Genomic DNA, 21,614 nt, shown 5'->3' on the forward strand with positions numbered 1-21,614 from the left:
TTTTATTAACACTTGCTTTTCTTTAGCTTATGTTATCATAAGAATACAGTATATACTACATATACCATACAAAATACGTTCATGTAGACAACCAATAAGTTAAATTTCAGGAGGAGGAGTCAAAACTTTTGACTGTGCAGGATGTGTGTACCCCCATCTCACCAACCTACTCTTGCCTTAGTTCAGGGATCAACTGTTGTTATAAATAAAAGTTTAAAAGGTCCACTAAAATTAGGAAGAGACGCTAAAGGACCTTTTAATCCCATATAATGAAAGCTTCAGCTAGTTCAAAGAAACAAGGAAAATATAAGAAAAACTAAAACACACACTTGTCATCTGCTGATTGGGTGAGGTCCTCCATACTTAGCTCAAGAGAATGTACAACCAATTAGAACTAATGCCCTCCTTGCTATAAGTACTTTAAGGCAAGTAAGCGCTGCCAACACTTCCATGAAAATATGATTAAAGTTTAAAAAAACACAAACAGAACAGGTATGCAGCCACTTACTAGATGTAGCTACCATGGCTTCGATACCCAAAGGAAAAAGGATGATTAATAGCAACTGTTCCTCCGGAATATGTGTGTAAAGTGATTAAACAACATATTATAACTTTGATAACAAATTTAAAATGACCAAGTTGAATTATAAACCAACACTGAGGGGACTGCTATTAGAAAATAATCATAATTCCTATGAACAGTGGGAAAGATTATGACCGTTTTTGCACACGTAGGAAAAATCAAGTGTGTTCAGTCTTTATCATTGGTGTTACCAGCAGTCATGCCTGAAATAAGGGCAGGGTCTGGCCCTCCCTATGATCTTTATTCTCTGAGGCGTCTAGGAACTGTACTTCTGATCCTGTCATGGAGACAGTCTCAACCTGGGCCCTCATGACAGCTGCTTCCACCTCTAACATCACCCATGTTTTCTCCCAGGCAGCTCTCATTTCCTGCATCCTGGTCATGTCCTCTCAGCTCTCTGATCTGGGTCTCCATTACAAGTGTCTGCCAGTCTGCTTTAGGCATAACAGTGAGAACTAGTCAGCCCTCAAGCACCAGCCCCCTCCCTGGCATTTCTTTTCTCTAGAGAGCCCCCTATCTCTAGCAGGGTCTCACTATTGCCTTAGGGAATCACTAATACACCTTCTCACACTAGTGGAGGTGCCCAAACCACCAGTATGGGAAAGGTGGCAATTAACTCACCCACCCGGCCCGTACAACAGGGGCTCGTATATATGTGAAATTAGACAAAAGTGGCATGGGGCCAATCACTGTGAGATAGCATGGCTCTTGTGAACTAAGGAAATCTCTTAGATAAGGGTGACTTGGGGAAATAAATGCACATAGAGCCATGGATCCTGTCAACGGTCACTCTGACAAACCACTAATGTAGGCCCTCATTTGATTTATCCTGGACTATTTCACAATTCTTGAAAATTCAGTTCCTTTTTGTTTTTTTTTTGGTTTGTTTACTTTCATTTTCCTTTTAAACAGTAATTACATATAATTTACTTAGAGGTGGGTATGTTAAATATCCTTGTTAATGACCAAAAACACATTAAAAACTATTAAATATCCTACCACGGAAATAAAGCATCGTTTTACTCTTAACTACTTCAAAAATAAGGACAATGAAACCATAACTGTGAACCTCTCAATTTATTTTTCGAAAAGTGAGTTGCATACATTTTTATAATATATATCAACATAAATTTTAATTTTTGCTTTCGGTAGTTCTTTGGTAGATCAGTTGTAATTATGATGATATGTATATAATGAAGGTAGTTGAGGAGCTGATCTTAAAAGAGAGGCAGCAGATGCATCAGTTCTCATTGGCATTGGGAAGCATGGGTTGCCTGCTGGTTGCAGGTTAGTAGGAAGACTATCACTGATTGATGGATGAAGATATGTGTTTGCGAGAGTAGAAGGCTCCACCATTCTTTCAGGATAACTTCCCCGTAAGGGAGAAATATTGTAGTTCTGAGAAGCAGTGGTGGTTGTAATGGAATTAAAATTGTGGGTATCTTCCTGAGTGGAGCTGCTATGTGAATGCACAGGGGCAGTGGTCAACTGCTTTGAGGTAGCACATTGATTCATTACAAGTTGTTCTGATGGTCTAAATAAACTAGATGGTAGAGCAGCACAATCACTTCTGATGGGTGAAGTTGTCTTAGCAATTAATTGGCTGGTAGAAGGATTTCTTAGTAGAGGCTCACTTAAGTTTGTGGAATGTGAAAATACACTTAGCCCACTCATTTCAGCAACAAAACCATAATTGTCATTATCCACATGATCCTCTGCTCCAAAGTGCTTCTTGTTGAAATCTTGAACTAACGAAGATGCTGAAGAAGCATTTTTAAGCCCAATTCTTCTTTTCATTCTTACTAATAGTTGGGGACAGCCTCGTTTAAAATTGGGATTATGATAGGACTGTAACTGAAAACAAAGGAGAATCTTAATTGCTGACCTTTCAAACCAAGATACAAGACTGTAACAAACCTGGTCTATAAAACAAGATTTCAGTTTCATCACATAACGTTAAAGTGATCAAACAATACATGTCCAGGTGTTCCCAACCCCCAGGCTTCTATGAGGACACCCATCAGCTGTTAGGAATCAGGCTACATGGCATTCGGTACTCCCTGAACTCCACCCACTGATTCTTCCACCACATGGCCACCCCCACAATCCCCGAAACTACCTATCCATGGAAAATTTTGCTGCTGTGAAACTGGTCCCTGGTTCCAAAAACGTCTGCAACTGAGAGGTATACTGTCGATATATGTAAATGTTTTTTATTAAGCACAGACATTTAGTTATGTGTCACATTTGAAAATGTGTCGTGTATTTCCAGTAACTGAGACTCTATCCCCTATTGGTTCCAAGAACTTTATTTAAATAGAGTTCAATGGGAAGGTTCAATGTTATGAGAAATTTTTCTTATAAGCTTGACTGTTGATTCCCAAACAGTCCGAAAGTTAGAAAAGTATGTGAACAGTGTTTTATGTGATTTTTAAAATATAGCTTGAGCTCATATAAGTGAGCATACTTTTTTATAAAATGAAATGGTATATATTTCCTATGTAAGTTGTATGTGAAAATTTCTAAATACCTTGTTTAACACTGAGACTCCTTTTTCTTCTGCCAGAAAGCCAGCTAGAGAAGCAGATCTTTGAAACTGATGTCGCTCTTTACGAAATCCATAAAGGTTCAGCTGCCGAACTAAACTTTTCATATTATGAGTCTTAAATATTCTGAAAGGAGTCTTTCTTCCCAAAACTTCTTTCTTGAAGAGTTCTTCATTAATCACTATGGAAGTTCCCTTCTCGTCCCACCAAATAGACTTAAACTGATCACTTTCAACTATTTTCCACAGTTTTCTGGGAAAGGTTGTAGAGAGAAAATCATTGTCTTCATCTGGTTTGGAGACACACAATGTGGAATGGGGTATTTTTATCAAGGTTTCCTCACACAAAGCCTGAAATGCAATTTCTTCAATCAGAGACCTCAAGTCCAAGTCCCCAGGGTATGTGTGGTCACATAAGGCAGGTCTAATGGAGGTTTCTGAATCAGTTGATCCTTCTTTAGGGGAAACATCTTGAAATTCTGAAGAAATATGTGCCATCTCAAATAACTTTGTCTTTACCTGCTCTCGACATCGGCATTATTTTGAACACTGCCGTTTCAAAGGCTGTCTTGACAGGCCTACACGGGTCAGCTGCTCAAACCATAGTGGTTCTGAACCTGAGTAGCTGTGATGTCACAAAATGACTAGTCTCCTAGCAACTAAATGTATCATTCAGCTAGTGTTTCCTTCTCACTCCAGAAATTTTATTCAGTTAATATTTAATATAGGCCAGTTCTGTATTTAGTAGCCAAAAAATGAGATCTGCAGAATCTCACTGCTATAGATTTTTTAGAAATAAAACATAAATACATAAACCTTATTGGTCCCTAAACTAAAAGTAATTCCCTCCTTTCTGTATACATAGTCTTACTAAATGAATGCCATTACAAAGGACCAGTAAGTGAACAAAGAAGTTATTAAAACAAAACAATGGTTTCCTTAAGTTCTGTAAGTTAAAACTGAAATATGTGGATAATCTGTATTTGAAAAAGGGGTCATAGCCATAGAGACAGGAAGGAGATCTGTGACAATGAGGGGAGCGGATAGGGGAAAATGTAAAACACTGTTTAAGCACTATGGGGCTTCCTTTAAAGATACAAAAAGATGGAGGGACTTGAGAGCTGATGGTGTACATTACCCAGATTCTAAAGCCACTAAGTAGTATAGTTTAAAATGTTTATTTGTATAGCCTGTGTATTTTACCTCAATTTTTAAAAAGCCGTGCTTCTGTTACTGCTGACTAAAATATAACATACTTAGATTTCAAAATATAAAATCATTTTTCTATTCCTTATGTAAGTTGTCTCTGTTTGAAACAGTACTTAAACATTTCTTATAGCAATGTTAGTGAAATGAATCCAACTCTATGTCTTTAAATAGCTGATAAATATTCACTTATGAAAGATTTCTAGAGAAGGCAAAAGGTTTTAAACAGTGAGAGATAAGTAATAATACATTGCTATATAAAAATTTGTATGTGTGCCCAAAACATGGCTTTACTGCAAGAATCATTGTATTAATATAAAAAGACTGTGTGGAATAATCCTTGGTCCAATAGCATAGAGGTTTTATTATGAAACAGCACATATTTGTAGAGCAATCTTAGAATTGCATAAGAATGATCTTTGTTTGAAAAATAGCACGTTTTATTTAGAATAAGAAGGTCTATATGATCATGGCTGTAACAAGAGTCATAATATTTCATCTATTCTCATTTTGGGAAGTATTTAATATGTGCAGGAGAAACGAATAATTATTTAGATATTTTTCATATTTTAGGAGACAGTTTATCTTTTACTTTATTAAACCTGAGATGTAATTGACACATTGTATTGCTACAGGTGTACAGTGTAATGATTTAATATTTGTCTATGTTTTGAGACAATCACCCAGTTATTGATCTATATCTCTGTTCTTATGCCAGTACCCGACTGTTTTGATTACAGTGGCCTTGTGCTATAGTCTGATAAAAGGTATTGTGATCACTCCTACTTTCAAGATGGCTGAGGCTTTCCTAGGTCATTTTTGGTTTCACATACATTTTTTAAAGGATTCTAAATCTGACAAACCTGTCATTGGTATTTCAATAGCAAATGCATTAACATATAGATTGCATTGGGCAGCATGGCAATTTTAATAATGTTAAATTTTCCAATCCATGAGCACGGTATATGCTTCCATTTACTTATAGCTTCCTTCATATCTTTTTATAGTGTTCTTTAGTTTTCCCAGTAGAGGCATTCACATTTTTGTTTAAGGCATCGCTGTGTACCTGATTTCTTCTGTTGCTTTAATTAATGGACTTTTCCCAACCATTTGGCCTGAGATTTTATTGTTGATGTACAAAATTGCCTTTGACTTCTGAATAATGACTTTGTATCTTGCCATGTTCACTTACTCCGTCAAGTAGTCTTTTGGTGGAGCCTATAGGGATTTCTTTGTACAGTATCTGATCACCTATAAATAATGACGATTTTACTTCCTCCTTTCCAAGTTGATGTCTTTTATTAATTTTTTTTTCTTGTCTCACCACAGTGACTAGAACTTCCAGTACTATTCTCAATAAGAGCAGTAAAGTGAACACCTTTGTCTTGTTTTTTAAGGGGAAGGCTTTCAGTTTTTGCCCATTGAGTATAATGTTGGCTTTAAGTTTCTCATGTATGGCTCTTATTATGTTGTGGTGTGCTCCTTCTAACTTCATTCTGTGTAGTGATTTTATCATAAATGGGTGATGCATTTTGTGAAGTGCTTTTTCTGCATTTATTGATACTTTTCTGTCATTTTGTCCTTCATTTTTTTTATGTGGTGTACTATGTTTATGATTTGCAAATATTGTATCATTCTTGCAACCCTGAGATGAATGCCACTTGATTATGGTAAGCGACCTTTTTAATGTATTGCTGGATCTGCTTTGTCAATAATTTATTGAAGATTTTTGTATCTATGTTCATCAGCGATATTGGCCTGTAATTTTCTTTCTTCGTGTGTCTTGACCTGGTTTAGGAAATAGGATGATATTGGCCTCATAGAAAGAGTTTGGGAGCATTACCTGTTCTTGGATTTTTTGGAATAGTTTGAAAAGGATGGGAGGTAATTCATCTGTAAAGACATCCAGCTGGAGCCTTTGTGTGCCTGAAGTTTTTTGATTACTGTTTTTCCTGGTTGTTATTGGTCTATTCATGCTTTCTGGTTCTTCTTGAATCAGTTTTGAAAGCTTATGTTTCTAGGAATTTGTCCATTTCTCCCAGTTTGTCCAATTTCTTGGCACATAGTTTTTCATAGTAAATTCTTACACCCCTTTGTATTTCGGTGGTATTGATGGTAGCTCCTCCTTTTTCATTTCTAATTTTATTTTTAGGGAGTCCTCTCTCTTTTTTTTTCTTGATGCGTGTGGTTAAAAGCTTTTCAACTTTTTAAATGTTTTCAAAGCACCAGATCCTGGTTGCTGAGATCCTTTGAATTATTCTTTTAATCTCCATGTCATTTAATTCTGCCCTGATCTTATTTTCTTTCTTATACTAACTCTTGCATTTTTTTGGCGTTGTTCTTCTAGCACTTGTAGCAGTAGGGTTAGGTTGGTTACTTGGGATTCGTAAAATCTTTTGGTATGCCTTTGTTGCTTGAACTTTCTTTTGGGGGCTGTCTTTGCTGTGTCCCATAGGTTTTGGGTTGTTGAGCATTCATTTTCATTTGTTTTCAGATACTTTTTCATTTCTTTCTTTATCTCATTGTTGATCCTTTCAGTACTAAATGACATGTAATTCAGTGTCCATTTATTTGAATATTTTTGACTTTTTTCCTTGAGGTTTATTTCTACTTTTAATCTATTGTGATCTGAGCATATGCTTGCTATGATTCCAGTTGTCTTGAATTTGTTGAGGCTTGTTTTGTATCCTACCATGTGGTTATCTTTGATAATATTCCATGTGCATTTTCAAAGAATGTGCACTTTGTTTCTTTGGGGTGACAGTTTCTGCGTTTATCAATAAAGTCCATTTGATCGAGAGTGCCATTCAATGCTACACTATCCTTGTTGATTCTTTGTTTGGGATATTTATTCTGTGGGAAGTAGGGTGTTAACATCCCCAAGCAGGACTGTGTTGATATCAATATTTTCCTGAAAGCCCTCCAAGATTTTCTTCATATATTTTAGTGCTCCTGCACTGGGAGCATATATTTTTAAAAGGGTTATACCCTTTTGTTGAACTACTCCTTTAAGTATTATGTAGTGATCTTCCTTGTCCCTTCACATGGCTTCTGTTCTGAAGTTTGTTTTGTCTGATATAAATTCTACTTCAGCTCCTTTTCATGTTTCTTTGCTTGGTATATGTGTTGCATCCTTTCACTTTCAAAGTGTGTAGCTCTTGTTTTCTGATGTGAGTCTCCTGTAGATAGCATATGTATGGGTAATGTTCTCTTATCCTTTCAGCTACCTTATGTCTTTGGAACATTTAAACCATTTGTCTAAGATTATTATTGATAGGTACTTATGCACTGCTATTTTTCACACCTTGCTCTCTCTCTCTCCTTCTTTTTCCTTTTTTATTCTCCTTTTCCTTTTTTGTCCCACTCCTTATTCCTCTTCCTTTCCTCTTCTTCCATTTTTTCTTTCTTCTTCTCCTTCTTCTTCTCCTTCTACTCCTCCTCTTCCTCCTCCTCCTCCTCCTCCTCCTCCTCCTTCTTCTTCTTCTTCTCCTCCTCCTCCTCCTCCTCTTCCTCCTCCTCCTCCTCCTCCTCCTTCTTCTTCTTCTTCTTCTCCTCCTCCTCCTCCTCCTCCTCTTCCTCCTCCTCCTCCTCCTCCTCTTCCTCCTCCTCCTCCTCCTCTTCCTCCTCCTCCTCCTCCTCCTCCTCCTCCTCCTCCTCCTCCTCCTCCTCCTCCTCCTTCTTCTTCTTCTTCTTCTTCTTCTTCTTCTTCTTCTTCTTCTTTCTTCTTCTTCTTCTTCTTCTTCTTCTTCTTTTTCTTCTTCTCCTTCTTCTTCTTCTTTTTCTGCCTTCTTCATCTTCTTCTCCCATTTCCTTCTCCTTCTCTGTTTCCTTCTTCTTCTGCCTCTGCTTCTACTTCTTCCAGCCGCCTTTTGAACATCTTCTGCACTGTTGGATACGTGGAGATATCTTTTTCTGCCTTCTCTGTCTGGAAAACTTTTATTACACCTTCGTTTTTGTATGAAAGCCTAGCTGGATGTAGTAGCCTTGGCTGTAGGTTCTTGCTTCTCATTACCCGGAATATTTCATGTAATTCTCTCCTGGTTAGTCGTGTTTATATTGAGAAATCAGCTTATAGTGTTTTTAAAACTTCCTTGTATTCACTAGCTGTTTCTCCCTTGTTGTCTTTTGGATTCTCTCTTAATTTTTCGTTTCCCATTTAAAGTATGATATCTCTTGAAGTAGAGTTCCCTGGGTTCACCTTGATTGAAATTCTCTGTGATCCTTGAACTTGTGTAATTTTCTTCCATCATAAAATTAGAAAAGGTTTCTGTCATTTTTCTCAAATTCATTTTATAACTCTTGCTCCTTTTCTTCTCCTGCTGATATTCCTAAGATGTGAATGTTGATACATTTCATGTTGTCCCGAAGCCTCCTTAAATTATCCTAATTGTTTTTAGTCTTCTGTTGTTATTGTTGCTCTGACTGATGATTTCTTTCGCCTTCATCATCCAGTTTGCTGATTTGCTCCTCTCCTTGATCTAGACTGCGTTTAATTCCTTCTGGTGTGTTTTTCCTTTCAGATATTGTGTTCTGTATTTCCTTCTGGTGCATATTCATAGTTTCTGTATCCCTTTTCATGCTGCTGTAATTTCTACTAAGTTCCTTGTAGTATTCACTGAGGAGTTCCTTGATCATACTTGTAACCATTATTTTGAAATCTATATCTGAAATATTGCTTGCCTGAATTTCATTTAGCTCTTTTCTGAGGATTTCTCCTTTCTTTCCAACCGTGGGCTGTTTTGTCTTTTTCAAATATTTATTGTTTTTCTATTACAGTTGTCCCATTGTTTCCCTCATTTCTCCATTCCAACCAGTCCAACCCTTCTCCTAAAGGAAATGCCCATCTCGTTGTCCATGTTCATGGGTCATTTATACTAGTTCCTTGACTAGACCCTTCCCCTACTTACCACCATTCTCTCCCTTTCCCCCTCCCCCTTGGTCACTGTTAGTCTGCTTTTCGTTTACATGCCTCTGATTCAATTTTGCTCATTTGTTTTCATTGTTTATTAGTTTCCTGTACTAGGTTATATCTTATGGTATTTGTATTTCACTGTCTGGCTTATTTAGCTAAGGATAATCTCTCTAGTTCCACCCATCCGATGAAAATGGTAGGAGTTCCTTCTTTTTTGGTGCCTCGTATTTCATTGTGTAAATGTATCAGTTTTTTACTCCAATCCTCTCCAGATGGGCACTTAGCCTGTTTTCAGTGCTTGGCTTTTGTGACTAGTGCTGCTATAAAGATAGGGGTGCGTAGGTACTTTTAAGTTGGTGTTTTAGGATTCTACAGAAAATATACAGCATGAAGGATACTTTTTGTTTTTCTAATATTCACTAGAAGTGCATTTGCATTTTTTGTATTTTCTTTTTTATACTCCCCCGCCCCCCGCTAAAAAAGTTTCTTTTTTTATTACATTTGTCCCACTTTTTTTTTTTCCTATGGCTTCCCCGTACCCTGTCCACCCTTTCGCCAACAGTCTCCACCCAGTGGTCCATGTCCATAGGTCATTTATACATGTTCTTTAACTAGACACTTCCCCTTCTTTTCCCCTTGTCCCCCCCTCCCCCCTTGTCATTTTTAGTCTACACTTTGTTTACATACCTCTGGCTCTATTTTGCTAATTTATTTGTGTTGTTCATTAGTGTCCTGTAACAGGTGATAGCATAAGGTATTTTTCTTTCATTGTCTGACTTATTTCGCTAAGCATAATTATCTCTAGTTCCATCCATGTAGTTGCAAAAGAGAGGAGTTCCTTCTTTCTTTCTGGTACCGAGTACTCCATTGTGTAAATGTACCACAGTTTTTGGATCTACTCATCTACAGATGGGCACTTAGGTTGTTTCCAGCACTTGGTTATTGTAAATCATGCTGCTATGAACATAGGGGTGCATAGATTCTTTTGAATTGGTATTTCAGGATTCTTTGGATATAGTCCTAGCAATGGAATTGTTGGTTCAAAACGCAGTTCCATTTTTAGTTTTTTGAGGAAATTCTGAACCTGTTTTTTTTTTTTTTTCTTTCTTTTTTTGCGGTTATGGCATCAGCGAGACACTGAGAATCACCGGGAGTCATCATCACCCCGAACTGTTTTCATAGCGGCTGCACCAGTTTGCATTCCCACCAGCATTACATGAGGGTTCCCTTTTCTCCGCATCCTCTCCAGAACATGTTGTTTGTTGATTTGTTGATGATGGCCGTTCTGACTGGTGTGAGGTGCTGTCTCATTGTGGTTTTTATTTGCATCTCTCAGATGGATAGTGATGTTGAGCATCCTTTCATATGTCTATGAACCTTCTGTATGTCCTTTTTGGATAAATGTTTGTTCAGGTCCTTTGCCAATTTTTTAACTGGGTTTGGGTTGTTTGTCCTCTTGGTGTTGAGTCATATAAGTTCTTTATATATTTTGGAGATCAATCCCTTGTCTGAGGTATCATTGGAAAATATATTTTCCCATATGGTTGGTTCCCTTTTCAACTTGCTGAAGTTTTCTTTTGCTGAGCAGAAACTCTTTAGTTTGATGTAGTCCCAATTGTTTATTCTTTCCTTTATTTCCCTTGCTTAGGAGATATATCAGTGAAAATATTGCTTCGTGGGATATCTGAAATGTTCCTGCCTATGTTTTCTTCTAGGACTTTTATGGTGCCGCAGCTTATATTTAAGTCTTTGATCCATTTTGAGTTTACTCTGGTATACGGTGTAAGTTGGTGGTCTAGTTTCTTTTTTTTGCATGTCCCTGTCCAGTTCTCGCAACACCATTTGTTGAGAGGCTCTTCTCACTGCATTTTATGTTCCTTCACCCTTTGTCAAATATTAGTTGACCATATAGGCCTGGGTTTATTTCTGGGCTCTCTGTCTTGTTCCATTGGTCTATATGTCTGTTGTTATGCCAGTACCAGACTGTTTTGATTACCATGGCCTTGTAGTATAGTTTGATACCAGGTATTGTGATTTCTCCTGCTGTGTTCGTCTTCCTCAAGATTGTTGTGGCTCCTCAGGCTCTTTTTTTCGGTTCTAATAAATTTTTGAAGTATTTCTTCTAGGTCTGAGAAATATGTCTTTGGTATTTTAATAGAGATTGCATTGAATCCATAAATTGCTTTGGGTAGTATGGACATTTCAATGATGTTGATTATTCACATCCATTAACAGGGTACATGTTTCTCTTTATTTATACCTTCCTTAATTTCTTTCTTCAGAGTTATGTAGTTTTCTGAGTACAGATCTTTTACCTCCTAGGTTAAGTTTATTTCTAGACACTTTATTTTTATTGTTGCTATGGTAAGTGGAATTTTTCTTTTAGATTCTGTCTCTGATGGTTTATTGTTGGTGTACAGAAATGACTTTGAGAGAGGGAAAGATGGCTGCGAAGTAGGGACTGTGTTCTCAGCTCGCTCCTGTTAAGGAGAGACTCCAGGAACGAATGCGGAGAGGAGTGACTGAGTGAGTGTGGATCTCCGATAGCGTGAACAGGGAGGAGAGCGTGGGAGCAGCGTGGAGGGGGGTGGAGTGGTTTACCACACACTGCAGGCTGAGTCATTCCAAGACTCAGTGCATCTGCAGTAACAAGCTGGAGAGCTCACTAGCCTAGAGCTCCTTGGAGGCTCCCCCTGCTAGGGGCACACTGATAAGTGAATTCTTGTAGGGAGTTAGGGAGAGGACTTGGCCGAAAAAGCCAGAGGAGGGAGAGAACAGTGAACAAGCAGGACTGGGAGAAATTGTGTGATCTGAATCTAGAGGGAAACCTCCTCAGCTGCAACCTCCGACCGAAAGCTCGGCACTCTGGGCGCACTCAGCACTAGAGCTAGGGCCCTACAGAACAAAGAGACAGGTTTGGGGCAAGGAGACCGGCTGCACAGAAAAGTTGCTGTGGAACTCCGGACCAGGGGAGAACTGAGCAATTGCGCTAGAATCCCACAGAACAAAAGGCGGGTTTGGGGCTAGGAGAGAAATAGGACGTGCAGGGTGTGTAAGTACGGAAGAGAGCAGAGGCGGTGGTTCTGGAGTGGAGACGGTTTTAGGGTGGGGAGAAGGGCCCACAGGGAAAGGCTGCTGCGGAGCTCCAGACTGGGGGAGAACTCCTGGGTAGGAGAGCGCTGCACTGACCGACCACACTAGAATCCTGCAGAACAAAGTGCTGGGGCTGGGGGGGTGGGGAGATAGAGCACGCAGGCCTATAGACAGGGAAGCCAGCGGAAGCTGTAGCTCAGAATAGAGACAGTTTTGGGGCAAGGAGAAGAGCCCACATGGGAAAGCCTCTGCAGAGCTCCAGACTAGGGGAGAGGCTCTGGGGAGGAAAGTGCCACTGGGCCCGGTGCTTTGACTGACTGTGCCAGAGTCCTACAGAACAAAGGGACGGTCTTGAGACAGGGAGAGAGGTAGGGTGTGCAAGCATATAGACAGGGAAGAGAGCAGAAGCTGTAGCCTGGGAATAGAGACACGACTGGAGACAGGGAGGGGATTTCTGGCAGGCACAGGCTGGACCAATGGGGGGAAGGAATAGCTGGACAAGCCTGAGGAGGGCTGAGGGTGCCTCAGGAGGGGACAACTAAATGCAGCTGACAGCAGAGTGGAGGTAGGCCCACGAATAAAAGACTAGCAATCCCAGAATCAAGCAGAACCCTCCCACAGCCAGCCAACCAACCAGAAAAGATTTGAAACTCATGGAATTTTGAATAGGAGCGAACTCAGGAAGGAAGGAAGGAAGGAAAAACAAAAAAAAAAACAAACAAACCAAAAATACCCAGAGACTGTGCCTAAAAGTTGAACTGAGTTAAAATCCTCTCATTCTTTTATTTCTCACTCTCTCTCTAACTGCCCATACCATCCTTTCTTATTCTCTCTCCTTTTCTCCCCTCCTCTTCCCTCCCTTCTCTCCCCTTATCATGTCTCCCCTGCATCCTATTCTGTTAATTTTTTTAATTTTAAGTTCTCTCCCTTTCCCTCTCTTTCCTTTCTCTGTGCTAAGCACCTCCAATTTTATTAAATTTCTTTCTTTGTTTTGTCCCCCTTCAGTCTACATTCGTTTTTCTTTCATCCCTTGACCTTATTTTCCCTCTCTCCCTATACATATTCTCTCTCTCTTTCTTTCTCTCTCCCTATTACACTTTATATTCTAATCTTTTACTATTCATTTACAATTCTAATCTATCCCCCTCTCCCTTCACCCTCCCATTCTTACCCCTTCTCTCTTTCCACCCCATCCCCTCACTTCTTTCTCTCCCTCTTGTATTTCTCTCCTTCATCCTATCTTTTGTCAACTCTTCAATTTCAGTCTTTCCCTCCCTAATATCTCCTCTTCCTCCTGATTTCCTTCCCTCCTCTGTGTTATTTCCCTCCCCCATCCTCTTGCTTTCCCATCTCTTATTCCTCTCTCTATATATTCACTCTTTCTCTCTATATTGCAATTTTATATCATGTTTTAATCTCCTAATCTTTTTTATAATATATAATTTAAAAGAAGTTTAATCCAGTCCCCCCTTCTACCTCCCTTTCTTCCTTCATTCTCTCCCCTACCCTTCTCTACTTTCTCTCTCACTTCCTGTCTTGCTATTTTCTACTCTGTATTTTTATTCTTGAAAAATTCTTTCTCAATCTGTTTCCTACCTTCTAACGTCCTCAGCCTTCTCTTTCAATTTCTGGCTGTCTGTCTGCCTGGATGTTTGTTGTATCTATCCTCCCTCCTATGCTAATCAGATAGCATATACCGATTATATAATACTAATACTATACACTTCCACTTTCTCACTCCAAACTGTAACCCTCCCCTCCGTTTCAAACATACAGTGTAAGTGTTAATTGCTGTCTTACAAAACCTTGATCGCAATTGCTAATATTATTACTCTATCAACTTCCAGCTCAAAAATTACCCTTCCTTCATTTAAAACAACTCCTATCTGTTTCTCCTACGAAATAAGAGTCCCAATATCTCCACAAGTACATTAATATGGGCTCATTTGCAGCCTATAGTGAGATTGTAGTTGGGGGAGATTTTGGAGGGTGTGGGTTTCTTGCCTGGGTTGTGTGACTATGTTTTAGCAGCACCTCCACAAAAGATCTCAAGACAATGTGGGCAGAGTGACTCTCGGTCAACTAACCAGAGAAAAAGATCCACCAAAGAGTAGCTGAAATACAAACAGGCAGATTAAAGCAATATAAAAAAGGACAGCACAGACGGAGATCCAAGAGGGCGGAGGAGTAAGTAGAAGCTACACTAACCTTCTCCCAGGATGAGCCAGTGCTGACTCAGCCCCAGTACAGCAGACAGACCATTTCCCTCCACGTGGTGTCAGACTAAGGGGAAATAAAAGCCCTGCCTACAGGAATTAAGCTGCCACACCCACGGTCCTTAAGCCTGACAGCTAATCACAGATTGAGTAGATTAACAATTAAAGAAGGCAGACAAATGCAGTAGATCACTGAAAGTCTCCAATAGGCTGCCTAGGGCCAGTCTGGTACATGATCTGACAATACCAGAGGCAGAACCAGGAAGAGCAGATCATTCTAAGAAGCACCAACAAACAATACGAATCACAAAAATGGGGAGACAGAGAAACGACCCCCCATCAAAAGGAAAGGTAGAAACCCCAGAGAGAGTGCTAAATGAAATAGAGGGGAGCAAAATATCAGATACGGAATTTAAAACATGGATTATGGAGAAGCTGAATGAGTTCGGTGGAAACTACAAAGAACTCCAGGGAAACTACAGGGAACTCCAGGGGAACTACAAGGAACTCCAGAAAAACTACAAGGAACTCACAGAGAACTATACGAGCATGAAAAAGGACATAGAAGCTATCAATAAAAGCCAGGAGGAAATGAAGAATATGATCTCTGAATTGAAGAACACAGTAGAAAGAATGAAAAGCAGGTTAGAGGAAGGAAAAGATCGGATCAGTGAGCTGGAGGACAACGTACACAAAACCTCCCAGACGATGCAACAAAAAGAAAAAACACTGAACAAGACTGAAGAGGTTCTAAGACAGCTGCAGGACAACATGAAACGTAATAATATCCGTATCATAGGAATTCCAGAAGGAGAAGAAGAAGAGCAAGGCATAGAAAACCTCTCTGAAAAACTAATGACAGAAACCTTCCCTCACATGATGAGAGAAAATGTGATGCAAGTCCAGGAAGCACAGAGGGTCCCAATGAAAATGAACCCCAACAGGCCCACCTCAAGACACATCATAATAAAAATGACAACATTCAAAGACAAAGAGAGAATCCTAAAAGCAGCAAGAGATAGACAACTAATAACATACAAGGGAGCTCCAATAAGGCTATCATCAGATTTCTTAGCAGAAACACTACAAGCCAGAAGGGAATGGCAAAAAATATTTCAAGCAATGAAAAACAAAGACCTACAACCTAGAATACTCTACCCAGCAAAGCTCTCATTCAAAATGGAGGGTGAAATAAGGAGTTTCCAAGACAAAAGAAGGCTAAAAGATACATCTCCACCAAACCAGCAATGCAAGGTATGCTAAAGGGTCTGCTTTAAGAAGATAAAGAAACAGAGTGAGACAGAGAAGAACATGGCTACAAAGGGGAAAAATGACAATGAATAAGTACTTATCTGTAATATCCTTAAATGTAAATGGATTAAAGGCTCCAATTAAAAGACATGGGGTAGCTGAATGGCTTAGAAGGAATGACCCACATATATGCTGTCTACAAGAGACACACCTTAGAACAAAAGATCTACAAAGACTGAAAGAAAAGGGAAGGAAAAAATATTTCAAGAAAATGGACATGAAAAGAAAGCTGGGGTAGCAATACTTATATCAGACAAAACAGATTTCACAGCAAAGTCCATAAAAAGAGACAGAGAAGGGTATTTCATAATACTTAAGGGAAAAATTCATCAAGAAGATATAACCCTTATAAATATATATGCACCCTGCTTAGGAGCACCCAAATATATAAGGAAAATTTTGAAAGACTCCAGGAAAGATATAGAGAGCAACACACTCATAGTAGGGGACTTTAACACCCCATTGTCAACAATGGACAGGTCTTCGAAGCAAAGAAACACCAAAGATATTGAGGCACTGAACAACACTCTAGCTCAAATGGACTTAGTCTATATATATATAGAAGTTTTCACCCCAAAGAAGCAAAGTATACATACTTCTCAAATGCACGTGGAACATTTTCAAAGATAGACCACATGGTAGGACACAAAACAAGCCTCAATAAATTCAAGAAAATTGAAATTATATCAAGCATCTTCTCAGATCACAATGGCTTAAAATTGGAATTCAACCTCAAGGAAAAAACTCAAAAACATTCAAACTCATGGACAATGAATAACATGCTATTAAATAATGAATGGGTTAACAATGACATCAAGGTTAGAAATCAAAAAGTTTCTGGAAACTAATGATAATGAACACACAACAACCCAAAATCTATGGGATACAGCGAAAGCAGTCCTAAGATGAAAGTTCATAGCAATACAGGCCTAACTAAAAAAGCTAGAAGAATCTCTAATAAAAAATTTAACCCTACAGCTACAAAAACTAGAGGAAGAACAACAAACAAAACACAGATCAAGAAGAAGGAAATCATCAAGATCAGAGCAGAATTAAATGACATAGAGTCTAAACTAACAATTCAAAAGATCAACAAAAGTAGGAGCTGGTTCTTTGAAAAGATAAGCAAAATTGACAACCCTTTAACCAGGCTAATGAAGAAAAAAAGAGAGGGGACCCAAATAAATAAAATCAGAAACGAAAGAGGAGAAATCACAACTGATACAACAGAAATACAAAGGATTATAAGAAATTATTACGAACAAATGTATGGCAAGAAATTTGACAACCTAGAGGAAATGGACAAATTCCTGGAAACCTATAGTCTTCCCAAACTGACTCAAGAAGAAGCAGAAAGTCTGAATAAACCAATAACAGCTAGTGAAATTGAAGCGGTAATTAAAAAACTCCCAGCACACAAAAGCCCTGCACCGGATAGCTTCACAAGTGAGTTCTACAAAACACTTAGGAAAGAACAAACTCCTATCCTTCTCAGACTATTCCAAAAGATACAAGAAGAGGGAAGACTCCCAAACTCGTTCTATGAAGCCAGTATAACCCTAATTCCAAAACCAGGTCAAGACACAACAAAGAAAGAAAACTACAGGCCAATATTGCTGATGAACATAGATGCTAAAATCCTCAACAAAATATTGGCAAACCCGATCCAGCAACACATTAGAAAGATCATACACAACGATCAAGTGGGATTTATCCCAGGGATGCAAGGATGGTTTAGTATTCGCAAATCAATAAACGTAATACAACACATAAACAAAATGAAAGACAAATACCACATGATCATATCAGTGGATGCAGAAAAAACATTTCATAATGTAAAACGCCCATTTATGATAAAAACTCTCAGCAAAATGGGAATAGAGGGAGCATACCTCAACATAATAAAGGCCATATATGAGAAACCTGAAGCTAACATCATACTCAATGGGCAAAAACTGAAAGCATTCCCCCTGAGATCATGAACAAGACAAGAATGTCCGCTCTCTCCACTCCTATTCAACATAGTCTTGGAAGTTCTAGCCACAGCAATCAGACAAGAAAGAGAAATAACAGGCATCCAAATTGGAAAAGAGGAAGTAAAACTGTCATTATTTGCAGATGACATGATAGTATACATAGAAAACCCTATAGACTCCACCAAAAAACTACTCAAACTAATAAGTGAATTTGGCAAAATAGCAGGATACAAAGTCAATATAAAGAAATCGAAGGCATTTTTATAAACCAACAATAAAAACTCAGATATAGAACCTAAAAGCAAAATCTCATTTACCAGAGCAACAAGAAAAATAAAATACCTAGGAATAAACTTAACCAAGGAGGTAAAAGACCTGTACTCAGAAAAGTACATAACACTGAAGAAAGAAATTAAAGAAGATACAAATAAATGGAAGCATATACCATGCTCATGGATGGGAAGAATCAACATCATTACAATGTCCATACTACCCAAAGCAATTCATAGATTCAATGCAATCCCTATTAAAATACCAGCAACATATTTCACAGACCAAGAACAAATACTTTAAAAATTTATATGGAACCAAAAAAGAGCCCGAATAGCCACAGCAATTTTGAGGAAGAACACAGTAGGAGGAATCACAATACCTGATATCAAACTATACTACAAGGCCAAGGTAATCAAAGCAGTCTGGTACTGGCATAAAAACAAACATATACATCAATGGAACAGAATAGAGTCCAGAAATAAACCCAGGTTCATATGGTTAACTAATATTTGACAAAGGGGAAAAGAACATCAAATGGAATAAAAAGAGCCTCTTCAACAAATGGTGTTGGGAGAACTGGACAGGGACGTGCAAAAAAATGAAACTAGACCACCAACTTACACCATACACAAGAATAAACTCAAAATGGATCAAAGACTTAAATGTAAGCCGTGATATCATGAAAGTCCTAGAGGAAAAAATAGGCAGGAAAATTTCAGATATCCCACATAGCAACATTTTCACTGATATATCTCCTAAGGCAAGGGAAATAAAGGAAAGAATAAACAAATGGGACTACATCAAACTAAAAAGTTTCTGCTCAGCTAAAGAAAACATCAGCAAGATGAAAAGAAAACCAACCATATGGGAAAATATATTCGTCAATGACAGCTCAGACAAGGGATTGATCTCCAAAATATATAAATAACTCATACGACTCAACACCAGGAAGACAGACAACCCAATTAAAAAATGGGCAAAGGACCTGAACAAACACTTCTCCAAAGAAGACATACAGAGAGCCCATAGACCTATGAAAGTATGCTCAACATCACTATCCATCAGAGAGAGGCAAATAAAAACCACAATGAGATACCACCTCACACCAGTCAGAATGGCCATCATCAACAAATCAACAAACAACGTGTTCTGGTGAGGATGAGGAGAAATGGGAACCCTGGTGCATTGCTGGTCGGAATGCAGACTGGTGCAGCCACTATGGAAAACAGTTTGGAATTTCCTCAGAAAAGTAAAAATGGAACTGCCTTTCAAACCAGCAATTCCATTGCTAGGATTATATCCGAAAAATCCTGAAACACCAATTCAAAAGAACCTATGCACTCCAATGTTCATAGCAGCACTATTTACAATAGCCATGTGCTGGAAACAACCTAAATGCCCATCTGTAGATGAGTGGATCAAAAAACTGTGGTACATTTACACAATGGAGTTCTATGTAGCAGAAAGAAAGAAGGAACTTCTACCATTTGCAACAACATGGATGGATCTAGAGAAAATTATGCTTAGCGAAATAAGCCAGGTAACGAAAGAAAAATACCTTGTGCTGACACCTATTACAGGAAACTAATGAACAACACAAACAAATGAGAAAAATTGAACCAGAGCTATGTAAACAAGAAGTAGACTAACAGTAACAAGGGGAGAGGTGGGAGGGAAAGAAGGGGATAAGAAGGGGAAGGGTCAAGTCAGAAAACATGTATAAACGACCCACGGACATGGGCAACTGAGTGGGGACTGAATGTGGGGGAAGGGACGGACAGGATGCAGGGAAGCAAGAGGGGGAAAAAATTGACACAACTATAATGGGAAAACAAACAAAAAAATTTTTTTTAGTGGGGGAAAAATGAAAATATGAAGAATGGAAATGCCAGTTCAGTGAATATCAGGACAAAGACTTTCCTTCACGTTGTATATTTTTCTCCCTATTTGATCCCTCCAGAGTTTGGCATTCTAAACAAGTAAGTAAAGACATAAGTTTCTTTGCATAGAACTAATAAGACCAGTTGTTAATAGAGGTTCCCTTTTTTTTTTTTTTTTTTGACCAAGTCTTTGACTGGAATGTCAAGCCTAAAAGAGACATACTTGGGCTCAGGTTGTTACCAAAAAGCCCCGAGGAACGGGGAATGACTTTCAAAGGTAATAAAAGCCCGCGAGATAAAGGGCCTGGTACCATGGTTGGTTGTGCGGTCCACAGCAATCTTTCCAGGGAAGGAACGAAGGTTGTTTTCCTGAAAGATGGCAAGAAGGGACCTTAAGGCACAACGAAAAACCAGAAAGCCTTGGAAAGAACAAGTGTGTACAGGCAAGGATGAATGCCAGGTATGTGGCTCAGCTTCTGTGCCCTGAAGAACAGACTGAGGGTCACCCTAAATATTCCTTGGGTAAGTTCCAGCAAAGCAGAAATAAAGATCATAAGTGATCATTTTCTGCTCTTGTTATGTTTATGCAAATGAACAGGATAAATTAAAAATGGATTTAATGTAGTCCCTTTAAAGACAAGGAGGGTAATCTTAGGGAGAAAAGTCACTATTCAAGGAATAGTGATTTTTTTAATTTTTTTCTTAAAGATTTTATTTATTTATTTTTAGAGAGACGGAAGGGAGGGAGAAAGAGAGGGAGAAAAACATCCGTGTGTGGTTGCCTCTCTTGCCCCCGGCTGGGGACCTGGCCCGCAACCCAGGCCTGTGCCCTGACTGGGGATTGAATCCATGACCCTTCGGTTCATAGGCCGGCGCTCAATCCACTGAGCTACACTGGCCAGGGCCGTCCCTATTTTTAAAAAGGAAGCATGAAAACTAAGAAGTTGTACACAAACAGGAAAAATCGTCTCAGCTGTACTGAATTCCAAAGATAAAAAAAATGAAATTATGCTAAATTTGTAACAGTAGCACCTGCAACTAACCGTCTTAAAAGTTTCTTCTCATTTAAAATATGGTTTCACTTGAAAATTAAACCATGTCTGTGATACCATCAAAGATAATCAAGTTGCAGGCAAGTAGAATGTCAAGTGCCTTGCAACTGGATGTCTTCCCAATAAGACAGTCTTACAGATTTAGAGACTTGTTTGTGGGTTATGTTACATAAATTGACATGTGTTTTCTGTTTTCAAAGGACATAAGCCTATGATCACATTACCTGAGTGATTGTCTGTATGCATAAGCCTCGCTTAATCCTCTCTGCAGCGCTGCCTCCTGAGACTCAACGGTTTGGCTGAACTAAATGGCTGGGTTGGTGAAGAATGGGGTGGTCTGTGGGCTTCACTTTAAAACGGGTTTCTCTTTTCTATCCTAATGGCTTGGACAGAAAGGGCCCAGAGGTCTGAGAGGGGAGAAACCTAAACTACTTTCCTCAGCCCAAACTAAGTATAATGGGCAAAAGGGTTTTGGACAGGTGAGATGTGCCTAGCACACCTTCCTCCAAAGAAGCCCTTTTTTTCTTTTTCTTTTTCTTTCTCCTAATATGGAGCATTGAAAAATTA

The 21,614-nt window shown here is 38.9% G+C and overlaps 1 protein-coding gene and 1 non-coding gene across 2 annotated transcripts; both read right to left on the minus strand.

The window, feature by feature from the left end:
* Nucleotides 1-877: 877 nt before the first annotated feature.
* Nucleotides 878-3,626, minus strand: LOC149990251 (heat shock transcription factor, Y-linked-like). Its single transcript, XM_090265506.1, has 3 exons — nt 3,114-3,626; nt 1,858-2,437; nt 878-1,017 (listed from the first exon to the last, which is right to left on the minus strand). The coding sequence occupies exons 1-3, from the start codon at nt 3,624-3,626 to the stop codon at nt 878-880; spliced, it is 1,233 nt and encodes a 410-aa protein (XP_090121632.1).
* Nucleotides 3,627-10,362: 6,736 nt separating this feature from the next.
* Nucleotides 10,363-10,411, minus strand: LOC149990252 (small nucleolar RNA SNORD48). The gene has a single exon (XR_016508879.1). It is a non-coding gene; the product is annotated as a small nucleolar RNA SNORD48 (small nucleolar RNA).
* Between the last annotated feature and the right edge of the window lie 11,203 nt (nt 10,412-21,614).

This window comes from Furipterus horrens, unplaced genomic scaffold, assembly GCF_987537825.1.
Source record: "Furipterus horrens unplaced genomic scaffold, mFurHor1.1.pri manual_scaffold_20, whole genome shotgun sequence".
Lineage (NCBI taxonomy): Eukaryota > Metazoa > Chordata > Mammalia > Chiroptera > Furipteridae > Furipterus > Furipterus horrens.